We start from the raw sequence: 19,569 nt of genomic DNA, 5'->3' as shown, positions 1-19,569 counted from the left end.
AAGGAGAAACAGACAAACAAACATACATAACTAGCAAAGAAAATACAAGTTTTAGGAAGGAATATTAGCAAAATTATATTTGATTAAAAAAAAATAAAATATTGGAAGCATTGAGCAATATAAAAGAGGATACTGTCAGGATCTCTTATAAAATCACATGGATGAAAAAATATCTGCCAACCTTCAAACTTAGATTACAGAAAAATACATTTATAATTTTTAAAAATCCCAAAATTTTAATGGGTCTTCAGAACACAATTTTGAGCCTCAGAGTTGGAAGATTATTGAGCTTCACTATAATGCTGTGCTTCCCTGATTCTTAGTTGTTTCAGTTACTAATAATTCTTAAAGCTTAGGCAGGATTAAGTTTACACCATTTTCTGGGAATAAATTATAGCACCCTGTTGGATGAGTAACAGTGCTGTTCCCAGTGTTCCCTTGTTCATGTCCATTCCTAATTCTGAAATATCTTCTACACTGGTGGACAAGTCATAAGATGATAGAAAGAGTGCTTGCGAGTCTCTGACTAGTCCCTCAGCTAAGTCTTTTCAAATATTTTTATAACACTTTTGACATTAGGATTATTATTTGAGCTTCAAAGTTGAGGATTGCATTTTATTATTATTTTTTTCAAAGTCAGTGAAGAAATAGAAATTTCAGCATATGATTTTTCACAAGGGGACTGGAAGGGCAGGCTCTGACCTCTGCTGTCTGGGGACAGTTACAGGACCTGAGGGAACGACATAGAGCAGGGACAGGGAAGGGTCAGGCTGGGTGTTAGGAAAAGGTTCTGCACCCAAAGGTTAGTCAGGCACTGGGACAGGCTGCCCAGGGAATTTGTCACAGCACCAAGCCAGCTGGAGTTCAAGAAGTGTTTGGACTACGCTCAGATAGGGTTTGATTTTTGGGGGGTCCTGTGTTGAGCCAGGAGTTGGACTCAATGATCCTCATGGGTCCCTTCCAACTTGGGATGTTCTATGATTTTGTGGTTCTATGATTTGTACCTTTCAATAACATTGAAAGTGTTGTGAAATTGCATCCATGCCTCCAAGTTTAAAACAACAACTAAGAAAACTAAGACTCAAATATAAACATTGCAGATTAATATACTGTAACAAATATGTTTTTAAGCCTAGGTTTCTTCATTTAAATGTAAATAAGATTAGCAGTTCTTGAAGAAAATTAATACCTGGTAGCATAAAGAGAAAAGTTACTGCAAATAAAAGTGCAGACAGACTTTATATTACGTACTTGTCAGTACAATCTAGAGGTGATCGCTCTTGGTAATATCCGTTATGGGTTGTACACTTTCTGGATGGTCAGAACAGTGCTGACCCAGTTGCCTTTGGGCAAACTAAACTCTCTGATTGTTATCCTTCTGCATGGAATCACTCTTCAGAGGAATGACTAACAGAGCTGAAGAACTCACTGCCAGAAAATGAAGCCTGGTTTTCATGAAAGAGTCTAATACTGCTTCTAATGAGGTCCAAAGTTAAAATAAAACTTCTTTGATTTTATACCATTGCAAAATATTCAGTGAAGCAAGAAAACTGCAGACTTGCATTAAGTATAATAAAGATAGATGAATTCGAAGGCAGAGGTTATGCTAACTTCGCCCACATGCTAGCTTGACATACAAAGATAACACTACCTACAACTACAGACCTTTGCCAATTTTCTCTGCTTTCTCAGGTTTATCTGGCTGTTTATTCACAGATGAAACTTCATTTTTTAACTCTGACACTTTGGTCTCTTTACATTTTGTATCTGTCCGAGGATTATCAAGTTCTGAAGTTTCCTTGTTTGTCAACTTGAATTCTGGCAAAATCTCTTTCAAAAAGTCCCAGACTTTGTTCAAGTATCCAGGCCTTAAAAAACAAACACATGTACATATCAATCATAATGACAATTGCAATAAGATAAGAACGTGTGATCTTCATTTAGACAAAGCTGTAATACAACTGACAGTCCAACTCTCTGGAAAAATGGCAGTTTTATTTTAGTAAATGAAACACACTTGCTTGACTTTGTAGATAAAAGCTATGGCAGGAAAAATTGTCGACCTCTTTGCAACTACCCTGTATAATTAATTGATTCTAGCTCTGTACATTAAAAATCTCTTCCTGAGTTTCAAACAGGATTTCTCTATCTATTTCAACACCAGGAGTTCTATGCCTCTGCCCCTGACTCCACCGGCTACAACAGAGTTTTCATAGGACCTGACAGTTGTTGCTGTGCTGTTTCTTCACAGAAAGTCAGTGATTCTTGAAATAACCTAAAACTGAATGAATCATTCATGGCCATAAATAAATTGCAAGCCAATTGCATGAAACATTCTTTGTACAATAAAATTATTAATTGTACAACAAGCTAAAGTCATCTTTATACTTTGTTGCAAAGATTCTGTAGCATTCTCTGGCACTCACATTTCTTAGTGCAAGCAAGTTAAATTTTGCAATAACTGCCAGATTTGTTGATACTGTTTTTTGTTGTTGCTATTTTAAAAATAAACTACATAAAGAAACAAAATTAAGATTGCTGAGATTTCTAAGTCCATGGGCTACAGACACACTACTGTAATACCCAAATACATCAAAGACTTAAGTTGCAAGAATAACTTGGGACATAAAATTATGATTGTGGAAATAAGAGCTAAAATAAAGCATGAATAAACTTATTTAATATTGAAATGCTTTTATAAATAAACAATCCTGAATAAATTATATATAAACCAAGTTTATATCTATTTATTTGTTAACGTGTTCATCAAAAGGTAAAAAATGCCATTAAAAAAAAAAAAAAATATATATATATTTAGATGTGTACCTCATTCATTCAGCAAAAATAATGTCAAGCAGAAAAAAAAAAAAGAAAAAAAAATTGAATGGACTTAACACATAGGAAACAAGAAAAAATATTATTATAGGTTGGAATTTTATTTGGAGGAATAAAAGCATAACAACTGTTCCAATTTAAAATGTGAAAACACCTCACCAGCTGAAGTTGATTACTTCCAATTCATGTAATATATTTTCTATAGTACATTCTAATATAATAATACTAATCATACTAATACACATAGTTATTAGTATTACTGCCAAACATTTTATATCTGTATGCTAGAACAAAACAGACTTCTCTAACCCTGATTTCACCACAGGGTTCAATATTAATTCAAAATAAATTAATTTGAAGAACAATCAGCAGCAGCTTAACATGATAAACAGCTTTACAATCATCTGCATGACCTACAAATAAAAACACTAAAAAAAATGCTTTCCTAGAAGGCAAGTTCTAGAATTAAAACCTTACATTCTGCAAAACTGATGCTAAAGGACTTGCACGGCGCAGCTTTATTTTACATAATGTTTTACAGAAGTAAATATTTAACGTTATGAAAAATATTTAATAGAAGAACTTACTGGAGAGGAATAACTTCTGGTATCCATCCAGTCAGTGCATGTAGAACTGTAAATTCCTCCAGCTCTCTTTTTCCATTTTCTTGTGTACTGTAATACAAAAACTACCATTACACAGAAATATAATATAACCAGCTCATCAAATCTTGTAGTCTATGTTGCTTTCTGTAGAAGCAGTACAAGGCCCAAACAGAAAATAAGACTGCTGAAAAACAAGTTTTAATGGTAATTTTAGTTTTCCAATTTATAGCTGACTACTAGCCTAAAAATTCAAGTTTCCTGCTGTGCCTTTGCATCATGCCCATCATAGCGTTCCCACTTGTACAAAAGCAGTTTCAGTATGGTTAGCAAGCATCTTATGTATACTTGTATGAAGTAGAGACTCTTTCTCTTTTTGCAAGGTTGTTTTTTTTGGTGGGTTTCAAATCCCACCAGACCCATGGGGGATTTGAATCTAGAACTTCCCTTTCCTGAAGAGCTGCTCCAAATCCCAGATTATTAACAGTTGGCAGTATTTCCAGTATATCACAGTCAACTCTCTCAAATGGATATAGTTTCCTACTCTCTGGAAATAATTCTGTAAGAAGATCCTGAGAGGACCAAGGCTAAAAGTGCAAGCACCTAGCCATTCTTGTGCTCTGGAGAAACGTTGGATTTCAAATGCTCTCCGGCAGAGTTTACAGGCAGCTATAGGCAACTCCCTGGTCAATGTGGAAATACTCTAGATCATTCTTTTGACAAAAATGACTGTTGATATAACCAGAACAAGAAGGCTTGACTATCCAGCTCAGTATTTGAATTCTTTTCTGAAGTTTAATAATTTAAACACCTGGTGGTCATTACTCGTCTCACAGGAACCTGTGGCCCTAATTGCCAATTGATTGTACCATGGGCCAATTTCCAGGTCACTTTTTTGCAAGTGGATCACCACACAGCCCACAACAGCAGCACTAAAAGCAAAAGTGTCAGAAGTATCTTATAATACTCTATTTTCCATACTGCATTTTAAAAGCTTTATTTCTTTTAGGTCAAGCATCTCTAAATAATACGTTGCTTTTCTAATAAATGCTGCAAAACATTCTGCAAGCTTAATATATATATATAACTATATCATATATTCATATCTATAATGTTTACTTTTGTTACCGTTTAAAATAAAAGCTCTTATATGTCTCACGTTTGAATTTGTACATTTTGTCATTTGAAAGAATATGTAACATTAATGTATTAAAATATACCTAATCAAAAGAAATACCTAGCAAAGCACAGAAAATAACCTGGTACACGAAGTAAGTAATTGAACTCCTATAACACTTACAGGTCTGATAAATCTTAAACATAAGGTATAATACACAATACCTGGCCCTCTAAATATACCCTTCATAAAAATGCACAAAAAATAAAGACTGTAATTTATACTGTACTTCATGATACATCACTGCTTTCCCTTTTTATTCTAGTCAAAAGTACTAATAATTGTAAGGATCATGTTGAATTAAAAAGAGTATAATTTTAAGAATTTTAAATTACACTGAACCCCTTTTTTATTTTTCCAAAGCATATTTTCCTCTCTTGTAACAATGATCTTGAGTGCCTCTTTCCTCTTCTACATTCTGTTTCCACTGTGAGTCTATGCTCTTTTAAAGGTGAGCTGGAGCAGAAACCCCATCAGAATGTATTGCAGCTCCTCTTCAGCTGGGGGAATGAGATTTTCTTTCCTGCCTTTGAAAACAGGATCCCCTTTTGCCTGTCCCAGAGGGGGGCAAATATTCTGTCTCTGCAGTCCTTTATCTCTTTCACTTTGAAAGTATGTGACTGTCCTGGTTTCAGTTAGAACAGAGTTAATTTTCTTCCTAGTAGCTGGTAGAATGCTATGTTTTGGCTTAGGATGAGAAGAGTGCTGATAACACCCCAATGTTTAATTGTTGCAGAGCAGTGCTTATACTAAGCCAAGGACATCTCAGCTTCTTGCTCTATCCTGCCAACGGGCATACAATGATGATAATAGTACTACTACTACTAATATGTACAAACAAGTGATGCACAATGCAATTGCTCACCACCCGCTGACCGATGCCCAGCCTAACCCCGAGCAGTCCGGCCCCCTCCCCTAGCTAGCCACCCCTATATATTGTTTAGCATGACGTCAGATGGTATGGAATACCCCTTTGGCTAGTTTGGGTCACCTGTCCTGGGTCTGTCCCCTCCCAGCTCTTACTGCACCCCCAGCCTGCCTGTTGGCAGGACAGAGCAAGAGGCTGAGATGTCCTTGGCTTAGTATAAGCACTGCTCTGCAACAATTAAACATTGGGGTGTTATCAGCACTCTTCACATCCTAAGCCAAAACATAGCATTCTACCAGCTACTAGGAAGAAAATCAACTCTGTCCTAACTGAAACCAGGACAGTGACAGTCCCAATAGGACAACCATCAAGGACACTAAAGATTACCATCTTCAGTCCTCTTGGATCAGGCTCCATTATATTCTCTTCTCTTCCAATTTGTAAAGGCATTTTCTAGCAACTTATTTTAATTCTAAATTTAACTAGTAGCTGGATGTATCAAAAACGTATTTTGTTTCTACTGTATTTTCTTATAAACATGCAATATATTAATCGTCCATACCACCTGAAGCACTACTTTGTTAAAATGTCTTGTCTATTGCCATTTGGCAGAAAACCACATGTGAAGCCTTTGGGAATAATGGAAAAGAAATAAAGCAGATAGAGAGGTAACTTTTTTTTTTTTTTTTTTTTTTTTCCCAAAAGTTTTAGGTGCATGAATACACAGACACGTTTAAAAAGGAAAAACTCTGCCTTCCTTATCCACAGAGACTCTTGTTTTACCGATTTACTTCATCAGCATTCACAAAAGCGTATATTTCTCATTACAAAACTTTTAGTAAAATACATTTTCCACATATACTAAAACAGTTCTCTTTTCAAATTCCACGTGACTTCACAAAATAAACTGAAAGTGAGCTGACTAAACATACCTAGTATTTGCCAGCTTAATGATAGCTTTGGACAGCAGCATTGGCCAAAGTTCAATTTGAGAGGTTGTAGCTGGTAGTAACAAATTATCTTCTTCATCGAAAGGCATAGTATCGTCGACGGTGATCTTTCTCCAGCACCCCTAAGGTGGAAGGGGAAAAAAAAAAAAAAAAAAAAGAAAAGAAGAGTACTTTGTATGTTTCCCCAAGAATCCAATTCTACTGCACTTTGATTTACATTACAGATAGCTTTAAAACAAGTACTCATATAATATCTAAGAAACACTGAAACAGTAGTAATATCATTTTATTCTTTTTTTTTTTTAAGAGATTAATTGCAGCTATTCTACTTAACCTGCAAAAATAATTTTGTCTTACTAAGTGACAATTGTGTTTTATTAGGTTCTATGTTGTACAAAAATCACATACACTGTACAATGAATCGTCATTAACAGGCATCAACAATTTATCAACACAATTTTGTTTGTATATCTTTTCAGTAATTACAAATACTTCTCCTAACCATTAAAATTTGCCACACTAGCTGCACAGAATTTTACATTGCTGAAAGTAAATACTCACCATCCAATAAAGTTTCACTATGTATTTGCCATAGCTATTGTATAGAGGCATGTGTCCCTTAGTGGCTTTACATAAGGCATAAATATGTTCCCATGGTTTCCAAAATACCGTGGATGTTCCATTAGTTAAGTCCTTTCCATTATACATCCTCCAGACTGCACATATTTCACTTATAATCCATCTCATCATCTGAAAACAGAAATATGTAAAAAAAAATTTACTTACATCTTCTAAGAAAATAAAATCAAGTTATATTACAATGATGAAAGAATAAAATAGCTTCTGTTTTAAAGGAAGGAGTGACATAAAAGCTATGATTCATGCAAAAGAAAATAATTTAAAAAAAATACTGGCACAATTTTTCTTAAAATCATATCTATCTACAATGACACGAAACCTTCTGTAAATAGGTAAAAACACAATAGAAATGATGCTGCTTATCATTTACCAAAGAAAAATGGGTACATGTGATTTCATATTATAACAAATTTTTAACACATGAAATACAAGTTTTAACTAATAATGCTTCAGAGTGTGCTTTTCTAACATACAGATTATGGATGTATGCTACAGTTTTAAAAGTAATACCAGGCTTTCTTACATGTAAAATGGTATATATGAACAAGAATAAGAATAATTTTTACTACAACAAACTTGAAATAAAATAAATTGGTGGTTCTGTGGACAGCAAAGATTAAAAAGACATGAGAAGAAGAAATAAATAAACAGATATTCACACATTTCTACCTACCTCACTACAAAATAAATGTTCATTTCCTAAAAAAAGATCACATGAGTTTTCATTTTTGACCACCATAGGAATCTAGGAGAAAGTAAATTAGTTAAAAGTCCATAGATATATTATCAGGAAAAAAATGAAATGAATTTCATGTTAGTGACATACAAAAACTAGATGTTTTGCATGATATTTGCAAACTCAAGGTTTTCGGTTTACAAATCTTTTACCTGACTTGGTATTTCTTAAAAGTGTCAAAATACAGATGTTCAGAATTCAAAGGAATCATTATTCTTACCAAAAGATTTAAAAAATATCAAACGAAATAAATACATAACTATATAAATTGAAATTTCCTCAAATTTTTCATAGTATTAGCAGTTCTGCACTTCAATAGTGATCATAATGTTGTGATTTCCTTGGCCCTCCACCAAGGTTCAAAGGATCTCTTAGAAGTATGGTTTGCTTGTTTTCTTAACGTCTTACTGAATGCTAAAAGTTTGTCCAACTTTGATACTGCAAGGGGCAATACAGTACCATCAAAGAGCAGAAAACAAATTTGCCTAAGATTACTTTTCCTCATAGGTGCAGGTTTGAACTAATTAGATTAAAGTTCTAATTCTAAGAATTTTCCCTCCAGCCAGGCTGACAGGTGTCTGGCATCTTTCTTTTCTGATTCCCTTACACCATGCATTTGGCCTAGGAACACAACTCACTTAATTGTCTGTGCCGCTTTATCTATTACTCTCTATGCCTGTGACACACAATAGTTTAGCAATTTGAGAATGGAAATATTTTAGGCTAACTAAATTCATTAGTTCATTAGAGCAAAACAAGGATGAATCTTAATTTCCTGTGACATGCAGTAGCCTAGACTTTTTTTATTACCCTTTTCTGGTCTTATTTTTTTTGATAAAGATCATTTAAAATGATTCTGTTAAATATGAATGCAAGTTTTTCTTATGGAGTAAGAAATTCCATAAGAAAAACTTGCATTCATGTTTAACAGAATAATTTCAAATACATTATCAAGGAGAAAGTGCAACATAATTATTTTCAAGTCAGTGTTATCAAAAGTCATTACAAATAATTTGCAAATATATTTTAAATATAAAAAATGCAATGTATTTTTGAAATATGCTTAAGTTCTACAAAACAACCTGAAGGACCATCTATGCTCCCAGCTCTTTAATTGCAAAGACTCACTACAAGAGGTCAGAAAGATAATTCACAAAGACCCAAGTTATCAACTTAATGATTTATTTTGCAAACAGACTTTACTGATTTTTATTTACTTTCTCTTTTCTCTACTGTCAAGATATGATAAAGAAAATGGTTAATGAAAAATTTTATACTTCATACATTTTGTATACTTAACACTAAATAACTAAATAAATTGTATTCATTTATTAATCACAAGATATTTATGATATGTTTCCAAGTATGACATTACTGTGTGCAATTAAGGCAGGAAATTAAAATATATCAGGTTTCCATAGTCATCACTCATTATGTGGTCACAGTTATCTTTAGGATAATTTACCTAAAAGTAGTGTGCAAGAACTTCAGTTTAAATTAAAGAGTGAGGGTTAGAACAAGATGGCTAAACCAATTCAACGATTTGCTGTTGTTAAAAGGAGTTGTTCTATGTTGTCCCTTCTTTTTCCTCATTTACTTTGACCCCCAATTAGTTGTTTCAGTCCATTAAACCAAGAGACAATAATACATTTCTTTCTGCCCCCACTCCTCCCCTTTTGTGTGGATGTTGGTGGGGTGGGGAGGGATAATAACTGAGTTTTCTGTTTCTTCTATAGCAAGCTGACTGGCTCATCAGAAGTGGATGAACATTAGACAGAGGACCACTTTCCCAAAACTTAATTGTTTTTTTCTCCTAATAGTAACACATGTTTTCAAGAGTTCAACTCAAAATATAATTACAGATATTTTTTAAGCAACATTATTCATGTCTGAATTCAGTCTTGGTAACACCAGTAGAAATATAAGCATTCGTCAGTATGAACACTGACTTTATTAAACCTTTAGACATTAGGAGGAAATTCTTCACTGTAATGATAGTGAGGCACTGGAAAAGGTTGCCCAGAGAAGCTGTGGATTCACCATCCCTGGAGGTGTTGGAGGTGTTCAAGGCCACGTTGGATGGGGCCTTGGCCAACCTGATCTAGTGGGCGACATCCCTGCCTATAGCAAGGGGTTTGGAGTTAGATGACCTTTAAGGTCCCTTCCAACACGAGCCATTCTATGATTCTATGATTAACTACATTACATGTAGTTTTGATGACTGTCACTTGCGTACAGAGTTTTCTTTACGTAAGCAGTTTAGAAGTAATAGGATTGTAATTTATCAAACTAAATATCTCTGTGCCTCTCATCACTTAGTGGTGGTTACAGCTTGATTCTTTCCTTAACGCACTAAATAGCATTGTTTACTCTTTATTTCTAGTTACTTATAGATTAGGCAGTAACATATATCATCTTAATAGTATTTCATCACTTGAAGTTAGCATTAATATTGAATGACTTACAATATTCCTAGTAATCATAACTACTTGATCCAAAATATGTTGTATTAAAACAACAAACACCAAAGTTTTAGTCAGGTCTTAAAGAAAGTAATTGCTTTCTTCACGGTGCTCTAAAGATAGTCTAAAAGCTATTTTTAATACAGATACATGTTTCCATGGCTTTCTGGGCTGCCAGCTGTCCTGCCCTTATCCTTCAGATCCCTCTACTCAGTTTATGTATGTTGGCAGCATTTCTCATCCAATCTTTTGGTCTTGTCAATTACTCCCCTGACTTCTCCTCCCATTCCTCCATTAAAAATGAATCTTGGAGCTGCTTAGTGTTTAGCTAATAAGAAATAAAACTGACAAGCTGACAAAAGGAAAACTGACAAGACTAAAAAAAAGTTTTAATGGTGGTCACAGTGTTTAAAAACTTCAACATTTAATCTAAAGAAAAAAAATGTTTAAACCTTAAGATTAGCAACAGCACTGAAGAACACTCCAACCTTTAAAATGGTAGGCTGCTTATTTACTTTGCAATTCATTTTAAAAAGAAAGTGAAGAAGAGCTTTGCACAATTTTAAAATGTTATGTTTACCTTCCAGACAAGTACTGTCAAAGATGTGGACATGTTCTGAATGCATACTGGAGAAATGCAATATTTAAGGTGGGAGAGTGAGAAAAAGTATTGTATTTCTGGTAAAGCTAGTCCATAGTTTCAGGATAGATATTTACTTCATATGTCTGTTCAAGATGCCTTAGCTGGAACAAAGGGAACTTGATTTGCCATAACACTGATTTTTAAAAGTAAGAAAACAGGAACACGAAGAAAAACAGGAAGACATCTCTCTCACCAGGTGTCTTCTAAATGAACATGGAAGGAAAAAAAGCAAAGCAGAGTTGGAAGGGTACACTACCATGATGTCTTGCACCAAGAGGTGCTGGTGCACTCAGCCTGTAAAGTTTCATTTAACCTTCTATTTATTAGAGTTAACACTATAAAGGAAGTGATTAAGACCTTTAAGGTCCCTCCCAACCCAAGCTGTTCTATGTTTCTATGCTGAGAAGATATGCAGCAGCAAACAGGCCTCTTCTCCACACACAGCACGCTGTGCAGACCTCCCCTGTAGAATGGGTTACTCCATTTTGGTGTTATTGACCTGTTATAGCATTTTAGCTCTCACAGGTCTTTCTTACAAGCTCTGTTCATCACTTCTATCATCAAGCAGAAGGGATATCCACACTTCTTGCTGCCCTTCTAGATAAAGGCAAGAACATGCAGGTGGCTGATATCAAGTGGGAGATGCCTACCAACTCCTCTGTTTCAATGTGCTGGCTGAGCTTGTCCTACAGTCATGTTGTGCCCGCAGCACAGTGTAGCAGAGGCCAGGGCCCATGCAGGTTAACCACTGTACAGATCACCATCTCCTGGGTGCACAATGGTCCACTCCAATCTTGCTAGTTTCTTACCTTATTTGTTAAAAACTCCTGTGGCCGTTTCCAAGAATGCACTTTTAATGAGGCTGGCAATCCTATTTTTCCTTCAGGATCATCAAAGACATGCTATATAAAATATGCATAAAAAAGGAACACTTTTTAAAACTAATTATACTGTTGTATCTTTCACAATATTTAAAATAATTCATTGTTCACATGATAATTCACTTCAGGGTAAGAATAACATTAAAAGGTATTAATAGTTTCTATAACTCTGAACTGAAACAGTGTGAAGTCCAAACTGAGAATTCAGAAAAAAAAAAGCTGATTATATTATTCAGAGAGAGCTATGTGGTCTGCACTGTCTAACCAGGTCTATATGAAATGTTTTCCTTCTTTCTCACCATTGAGAAAAATTTCCACAAAACCTTTATAAGGTTTTAATTCAGACACCTTTCTACCAAATTATTTCTAAATACTTTTCTAACTCACTATTTCTCAATTTTATTTTTTTTTAAACTGAAGACTGAAATTAAATTCCTAAAGCAATATTTACACACCAACAAAGCAGACTCCAAGCATTTAAAACTGCCATGGAAATCAAAGAGAGATATAATTATACAGCCTCAAGAATTAGCCCGTTAAAGGAAGGGCTTCATATACTTTTCAAATGTCCATTTCCAAAGTGATACTTCTCCGCATAAACAGAAGGCATCAGGATATACAACACCTGTTTACTTAATAGCACAGTGTAGGATGAGGCTCTGATACTGCTTGCATTGACTGAGAAACTAATTTACGTGGTTAGTGCATTCTACTTGTGTCTGGATTTTTAAATAAGTTTTAGGCGTATTATCCTTTTCTGTGTGTTTCATAGCCTATACTATGTACTACTGATCTTCTACAGACCAACTGAAAAAGAGTTTCTAGGGTGGAAAACATTTGATGTTTTAAGTACTTACTGATTAAAGGGAAGCTAAAGAAAATATATCTCAAAATCATAAAACAAAAAACAAAACAAAAACAAAACAAAACAAAACAAAACAAAACAAAAAAAAAAAAAAAAAAAAAAACAAGCAATATAAAACCAAACCAAAGTCCCCCAAACAGTATTTTCCCACGTTTTTTCTTGCTTGCTTCATTGTGTAAGTTCCTTCAACATACCAATCTGCAACAAAATATTTAAAGTACACAAAGGAAGCAAAATCAGTTTGAAGAATTAAAAATCCAGATGAGGTTCAAACATGGTTCCAAAATTGGAAAGACTTAGGATTTTTTTTTCTGCATATGGTAGGTGATTTGCTATACACAATATAACTGTATCACCTCAAACTGTTCTCTGCACTCTGGAACTGCAGTGTTTCACATGTCCACAAACTGAGGCATGCAGAAGAAAAGAGATCAACTTGCATTTTTTCCCCATAAAAACTTTGCAAAGATGGATGCACCAAGCTTTTTTGCCCCCAAAAACTGCAAAGAGTTTGCTCCAGCCTGTTAGGACAGTCTGGCTTCTTCCCAAATCCCCAGTTTTAATTATGTTATGAAATAGATCTGGGGGTTTGGGGTTTTTTAAACCATTAATGTGCTAATAGTGCACACTTACATTAACAGATGCAACAATGAAACAATGCACAATGCATTTAGTTTATGCATTTAATTTGGTAGGCAACTATTTAAATTTAATGAAAAAAAAAGTTGGAAATGAATATACTTATCAATGACAATTATTTTGAGTTACTGAGAAATTAAAGAGGTACAAAAACCCACATGGTAAAAAGAAGTGCATTTGTGTCACACTTACTGAAAAAGGACTTTTTCCAGATTTTTCTTTCTCTTTTCCAACTTTTCCAGCATCCCATTTTTCTGCATTCATGTCAGCTTCATTCCATTCTGGCCAAATAGGAAATCTTGAATTACCTACTTGATACGTAGATGTCCTGGGAAACAACCAGAGAAATTAATAAAAATAAACAGTATATAATGCAAACACAGTAGAAAGATTTTAATCAAATAAGATATTATTTTTTAACATAATATAATAAAAATAGTGTTAGTAATTACAATACTTTTTGTCACTAAGATAAGCGAAATGGGTATAAACCAACACAAATACTTTGTATGAGGAATTCTGCAGAAGTAAATGGGACAGCTGAAGAACAAAAACAGAATCCTAGGGCTCAGTTTCCTGTAACTGGTAAGTAACTGGTGCTCTGTTCTTTTTGTTCATTTGTTTGTTTTTGCCTTTTTGTTTGTTTTGTTGTTTTGTTTTTGTTTTTTGTTTTTATTTATTTGTAATCTGGTAGTGCACCATTCTTCCTATTTCATACATTCCTCAAATATTTTCCATTTCTACATTGGTGTATAAAATTAGAAAAAAAAAAATACTCTCTTTACCAGCCTCCCCCTGAAAAAGTTACGTCACGTATAATCTTGCTTGGCATTAGATAAAAATGCATCAGCACTCACTGTCTCCATGACTGTATTTGGAAGTTCAGAAACAAACAAACAAACAAAAACAGAGATTCCACCATATCAATGACTTCTTCAAGGTTTTTGGCTAATTATTTGCATATGGATATATTGAGGTTTTTGTTGTTGATGTTCTTTCAGAGATTGATGTCATTTCTTAACAGAAAGTTAGCAAAGGTGACACTTCTTGCATCTAAAGCTTGTCTGGGTTTTATTTGCTCTAAGGTTCCATTGCTTTATACCTATTAAACCTTCTTCCTAGATTTCCAGGTCTGTTAAGATCTGCTTTGTATTGTCATCCTAAGAAAAAAATACAGATGTTTTGATGGACGTAGTACATCGTATTGGGATCTCTAGCTTGGGATCGAGATGCAAAATTGAACTTAAGTTTTGATTGGCTTAATTACTACTCAGCAGCCATGCTAGTTACCATGTACGCATCTGCTAACTTCAGTTGTGCACTGATGTGTGTGTGCTTAAAGCATATTTTGGAGAACTAAAAGACTGAGCATTGGCATCTGAACAGCAACTATTAAACTGTTAAACAAACCAGCCATTGTATCTGTAGTATGATACATTTAAGTGGTATGGTATGATTTGATATTTGCATGCTAGTTTTTCTGTAGATACAATGATTGTGACATCTGTCTTCATTCAATTCACTCTATTAAAATTTATTTATCTATCTCCACAGTGGGATATATGTTGCTAACTGTCCACAGGCCAACGCTTCATCCCATATTAGTGCTCCACATGGTTGTTCTAGATGGTCACCAACATTACTGGTAGCATGTCCTAAAGATTAAAAAATAAACCACAAATTAGATCATAACAATACCCCAATAGAATACCAAATCAATTTAATTCTCATCATTTTCATTTTATCTCTTGGACACTGTTGCTACCCTAGAGTTAAAGCTGCAAATCTTTTAACTTGCATTAAATACTGTCTACTATTTTCATGAAATGTTAATAACCATCATACTCTAGAGCATAGTTTCAATCAGATCCCAGAAAATACACTACTAACCACATACCTGCTATCACCTTGACCTTACTTCTTGGGATGGTCAATAATTAATATAAATGATTCAGTAACAGGACATGATATTTAGGTAACTAATACTTGGTAGAACAGTGAATGAGGCTCAGAGCTGAAACTTTTACCCTTTTATCTCTTATCACTCTTCTGGATGCTCTGAACTCCTCAATATGTACAGAAGAACAATGTGAAGGAAAAGATGGAGATAAGGAATGTCGCATCTCATATTCCCAGTTGGGAACTAATGTTGAGACACAAAGAGATGAGAATGTTGGACTCTTTCCAGGAAAAGGTAAAGAAAAATGAGTCCCTTCCCTTGGATTGCTTGAGCAGCTGGAAAGAACAATTTTTGGCCTCAGTAAAAAAATTAGTTAGGAAAAAGGACAGAGAACAAACAGATGGTTCATATTCTCCTCCAAAAGTCCCCTGGGAGGAAAGCTGCTGAACTTTTTTCTTAATCTCTTCAAAACCCAAAGGAAAAAGAATAAATAAATAAATAATAATAATAATAAATTCTGAAAACTTTAACTATGGTAGTAAGTGGTTTTAAACTCTAATCACTGAAATGGTTTTTCAAAAGTAGCATCTGAACACCTCTGATACTCACGGTGGAAGCTATGGCAACACCCAAGTTCACAAGGATCTGGAAAGCATATGAGAACTTTTAACCAAGTATCAGTAACTCCACTGCAAAATGATTTGCTCCTTTTCGTCATACATATTGCCATTCTTCAGAAGAAGAATAAATAGAATTAGTTACGATAAGATGATCTAATAAGCACCAAGGGCAATACAGTTATTACTATTAATACAGTAAGCAGTAATTCCAAAATAAAACCAAAATATGCATGTGTTATTTATAGTAACTTTATTTTTACATCAGACAGGGGAGGCAAGACTTAAAGGACTTTGTAGAAAAAATTACACTAGCCTAAAAGTTCAGAGCTTTCATGGATGGGGGAAAGAATCAAGGCATGGCCGCAGTTCAGGTACAAGGAGCAGAATAAATAATTGTAAGGCATCTAAGGTGTAATGACATTTGCTTGTAAAACCTATGACAACAGGTTTTGTATCACTTCACTTTTGTCTTCTGAGGTGAGCCTCATCCAGGATTTTTTCCTTCAAAAGTACAGTGTTCAGCGTGAAGCTAGATCAAACTGTAGAAGATTAAAGTGATACTAAAAAGAAAAGATGAATACCAAGTGATTATATTTTATAGGCATGTCATTTTTAAAGGAGTTTTTTAATGTGTCACTACTTTGAAGTGTAATATGCTCATTTCTAAATGTAGCCAACATCCTTGTAGTTGTCAGATGAACAAGTAGACTTAAGTAATTTGCCAAGAATGAGACTATTTCAAATACTTCTGCAGATTTGCTAAGAGAGTGTTCATGAAGCCTCACATTCAACCTTGTGAGAGAGAAATCTGGATTTTTTCTTATTTTAATTTGCCTGTATGTTAATGGGAGGTGAGATGGTAATTCTTGGTTTGCTTTCCAGGCTCTAGAGGGGGGAAAAAATGCTATGTGCCAAGTCTCTTGCCCCAGTTGTACAGGTGTTTCCTTGAGATTTTTTCAAAGAAGCATGGTAGAAAGACACAAAGTATTAGTGTAGAAGCATTATGTGTTTCAAAACTTATTTTTGAGTTTGCTGTCTGTATTTTCAGCTTAATTCCATTTGTTGCCCTATAAATATTGTTCCAATTTTGGTCTTTAACATTTTAAAATATCAGCTGAATTTCTTACAAAGTCTGGATCAGTTCTTATGAATAAAATTTAGACTTTTGATATTTTTGCTCTTGATTCTACAGAGCTGTCAGAAAGTTTTTATATAGAATGAAAAAAAAAAAGGCAAAAAAAAACCCTATTTAGCATATTTGAAAAATGCACTTGATAATGAAAGGTATTAGATGGCCTGCAAGTCATTCATCTGCCAGCCTGCCAAAGCAGAAACCTTGTAATATCTAGCTCTTAAATAAGCATTTTTAATGAAGAGAGACAAAAGTATTTTGTTGAGGATGGCTTTATCATACTCACTTTTAGAGATGATATGATATACCAAGACAAAGCTAGAGTCATAGCAAGTCCTTGTAAGAAGAGTGCCTGTTTCAGGTGACAATTCCAGTCAAGAGAGTTGATCTCTGACTAATTTTTCCAAAGTTGTTGACTCTGGGATGTGCTGCAGATGTGAATGATGTCAGCTGAACTAAATAACTAGTTTCAAATAGTGGAGGTGACAGGTCAAGTGAAACGAGTGCAAACTAACATGGGCACCAAGAGGTCATAGCTGCGTCTTGTAGTCTGTCAACATCTACATCCATTTTGCAGATAAAATTTCTGTTTGATCAATGCACTGTCCTTCCAGCTAGCAGCAATTGATTACAGCTTATATAGTTCTGTTAATGATAATGCTTCAGGGTCATGAGCTGCCTGTCATTATGATAGATCTATAAGGATCTCTGTTCAAGGATAGTCAAGGAAGGCAAACCAAATATTAGAAGACATTAGGAGCAGGATGCCCAATATTTGAGAACAGTATAATGCCACTTAGGATATTATGGCTTTTGCATGAAATATTGATTGTTTCCAGCTGCCCTAACAATGTAACCAAAACTTTGGAAATTCAGTGACAGGCAACAGTTCAGAGAATGGAGGAATAACAAAGTGTAAATGTACCAAATAATAAATAGTATAGACAAGAGTGAATTATTTACCTGTTCTCATGACAAAAGAAAAATAATATATATAACATAAAACACAGCAAATTTAATATCAATAAAAGGAAAACACCTGACCACTCAAAATATTTAGCCTGCAGAACTCCTTCGCACCAGATGCAACTCAGGAGAGAATAATAATGTATGTTTACTGGAAAAGCCTATCTTGCATAGCACATACCTCTGTCAAGCTCAGGACAACAAAGGAAAAACATCCCTTAGTCCCTTTCCATCAGAGCTCTGTGTGAAAAGCCACTAACAGTTTGATCACAGAGCATCCGCTGGTTCTGGTTGTTCTCTGAGGCAGCAAATTGAGGATCTCTTTTTAAATCCTTCTTTACTGCTCCTGACTCTAAGAAGTAATCTGAAGTCATGTTTCTCCAAATACTTGTACAGCACCCTAGAAATTATGAAACTAGTAACTATTCTGAGTTTGCTTCTCCCAGTGTTTCCTGCTGAAACGATTAACCTGACTTTAGATTCAGCTATAAGAATGCTGGGAAGATTGCCACACCTCTTTCCAGACTATTTTGGTACTCAAATGTTTTTTTGTTGTTCTCATGGTTTTTTTTTGTTTGTTTGTTTGCTTGTTTTTTTAAATATGACTTGAGCTTTGCTCCTTTCATTGGCATTTCTTCCTAGTTGGCTTCTGTAAAATACTTATGTGCCTTCTGTAAAATAATAATGTGCCTTCTGTATGGCACATAGGTAATTAACTAAGAACTAAAAATCTCTGCATGACAGAGCACCTCAGTACTTCTGTGGATTTAGGTCAACTCATTTACAAAGCACTTACCGTGCCTTGACACGAACACCAGGAAACCCCATTTCTTCAGTGCTGTTACACAGAGCTCTCAAAAGAAGCTAAAGACAATTCTGTTTAAGTAGATGAATCCACAGCAAACAGAATATCTAACATATTATTTTAGGAATGCTTTCCAGTTTCAAAGCACAATTATTATTTTTTTTTTCTTTTGGCAGCACTATTCCTGCTATATAGTTCTCCTGCTGAAAGCTGCTTTTCTTTATTGCACAGTTCATTGTAACAGAAGTCTAGACATATATCTGATTGCATAGTTCAGTTAATGGCTCATGGACAATGCTTGCCTGCAAGATCTCCTGACAGTGCTTAGAGTTACAGGGAAAGAATGACCTATAATTAGGACCAACAGGGAGTATAGCATTTATCGTGATACTGCCACTGATACGTGACTTAGTCTATTCACGCCCATAAGCCCATGAAGTTTGAAGGCTACAGATCACAGTAGGCTGAGTTCTTAAGGGGTTTATTGTTTTAATTACAATTAGCAAGAAAAAACAATTTGAATACATAATTTTCTAGCTGGAATGAAATGTGGTTAACCACAAATTCAACATACTGGTAGGCTAATATATAATATGTTTATAAACTTACAATATGTTTTTCATATTTACTTTGGGAAGAACCCATTCTCTCACCTCAAAGAATGAATCTCAAAAAAAGTTAAAGGAAGAAGAGGAAAAAAAATAGCATTTACAAATTGACTATAAAGATAAAATTATATGGAGTTCTATTATACAGAGTGTACACTGAAACATTTCAACCAACGAAGCACAGGTGCTGAAAGCAAGCTCTTCATCTTTTTGGCCAGAAAATGCTTATACAGAAAATTCT

The 19,569-nt window shown here is 34.5% G+C and overlaps 1 protein-coding gene across 6 annotated transcripts in view; it reads right to left on the bottom strand.

The window, feature by feature from the left end:
- Window positions 1–19,569, bottom strand: part of ADGB (androglobin) — a 117,883-nt gene that overhangs the window by 87,621 nt on the left and 10,693 nt on the right. For 5 of the 6 annotated variants that reach the window (XM_084513821.1, XM_084513822.1, XM_084513824.1 and 2 more), the window contains exons 2-8: window positions 13,490–13,625; window positions 11,722–11,814; window positions 7,745–7,816; window positions 6,994–7,182; window positions 6,415–6,554; window positions 3,423–3,509; window positions 1,666–1,868 (exon numbers count right to left, since the gene is read on the bottom strand). In XM_084513821.1, the coding sequence (XP_084369947.1) occupies window positions 1,666–1,868; window positions 3,423–3,509; window positions 6,415–6,554; window positions 6,994–7,182; window positions 7,745–7,816; window positions 11,722–11,814; window positions 13,490–13,625 (920 nt within the window). Of the gene's footprint in view, window positions 1–1,665; window positions 1,869–3,422; window positions 3,510–4,040; window positions 4,198–6,414; window positions 6,555–6,993; window positions 7,183–7,744; window positions 7,817–11,721; window positions 11,815–13,489; window positions 13,626–19,569 lie in introns of those variants that run through there. The other variant, XM_084513826.1, reaches the window with a different exon arrangement.

This window comes from Aythya ferina (assembly GCF_964211825.1).
Source record: "Aythya ferina genome assembly, chromosome: 3".
NCBI lineage: Eukaryota > Metazoa > Chordata > Aves > Anseriformes > Anatidae > Aythya > Aythya ferina.
The sequence above is the reverse complement of the archived record's forward strand: the minus strand, read 5'-3'. Positions and strand labels throughout refer to the sequence as shown.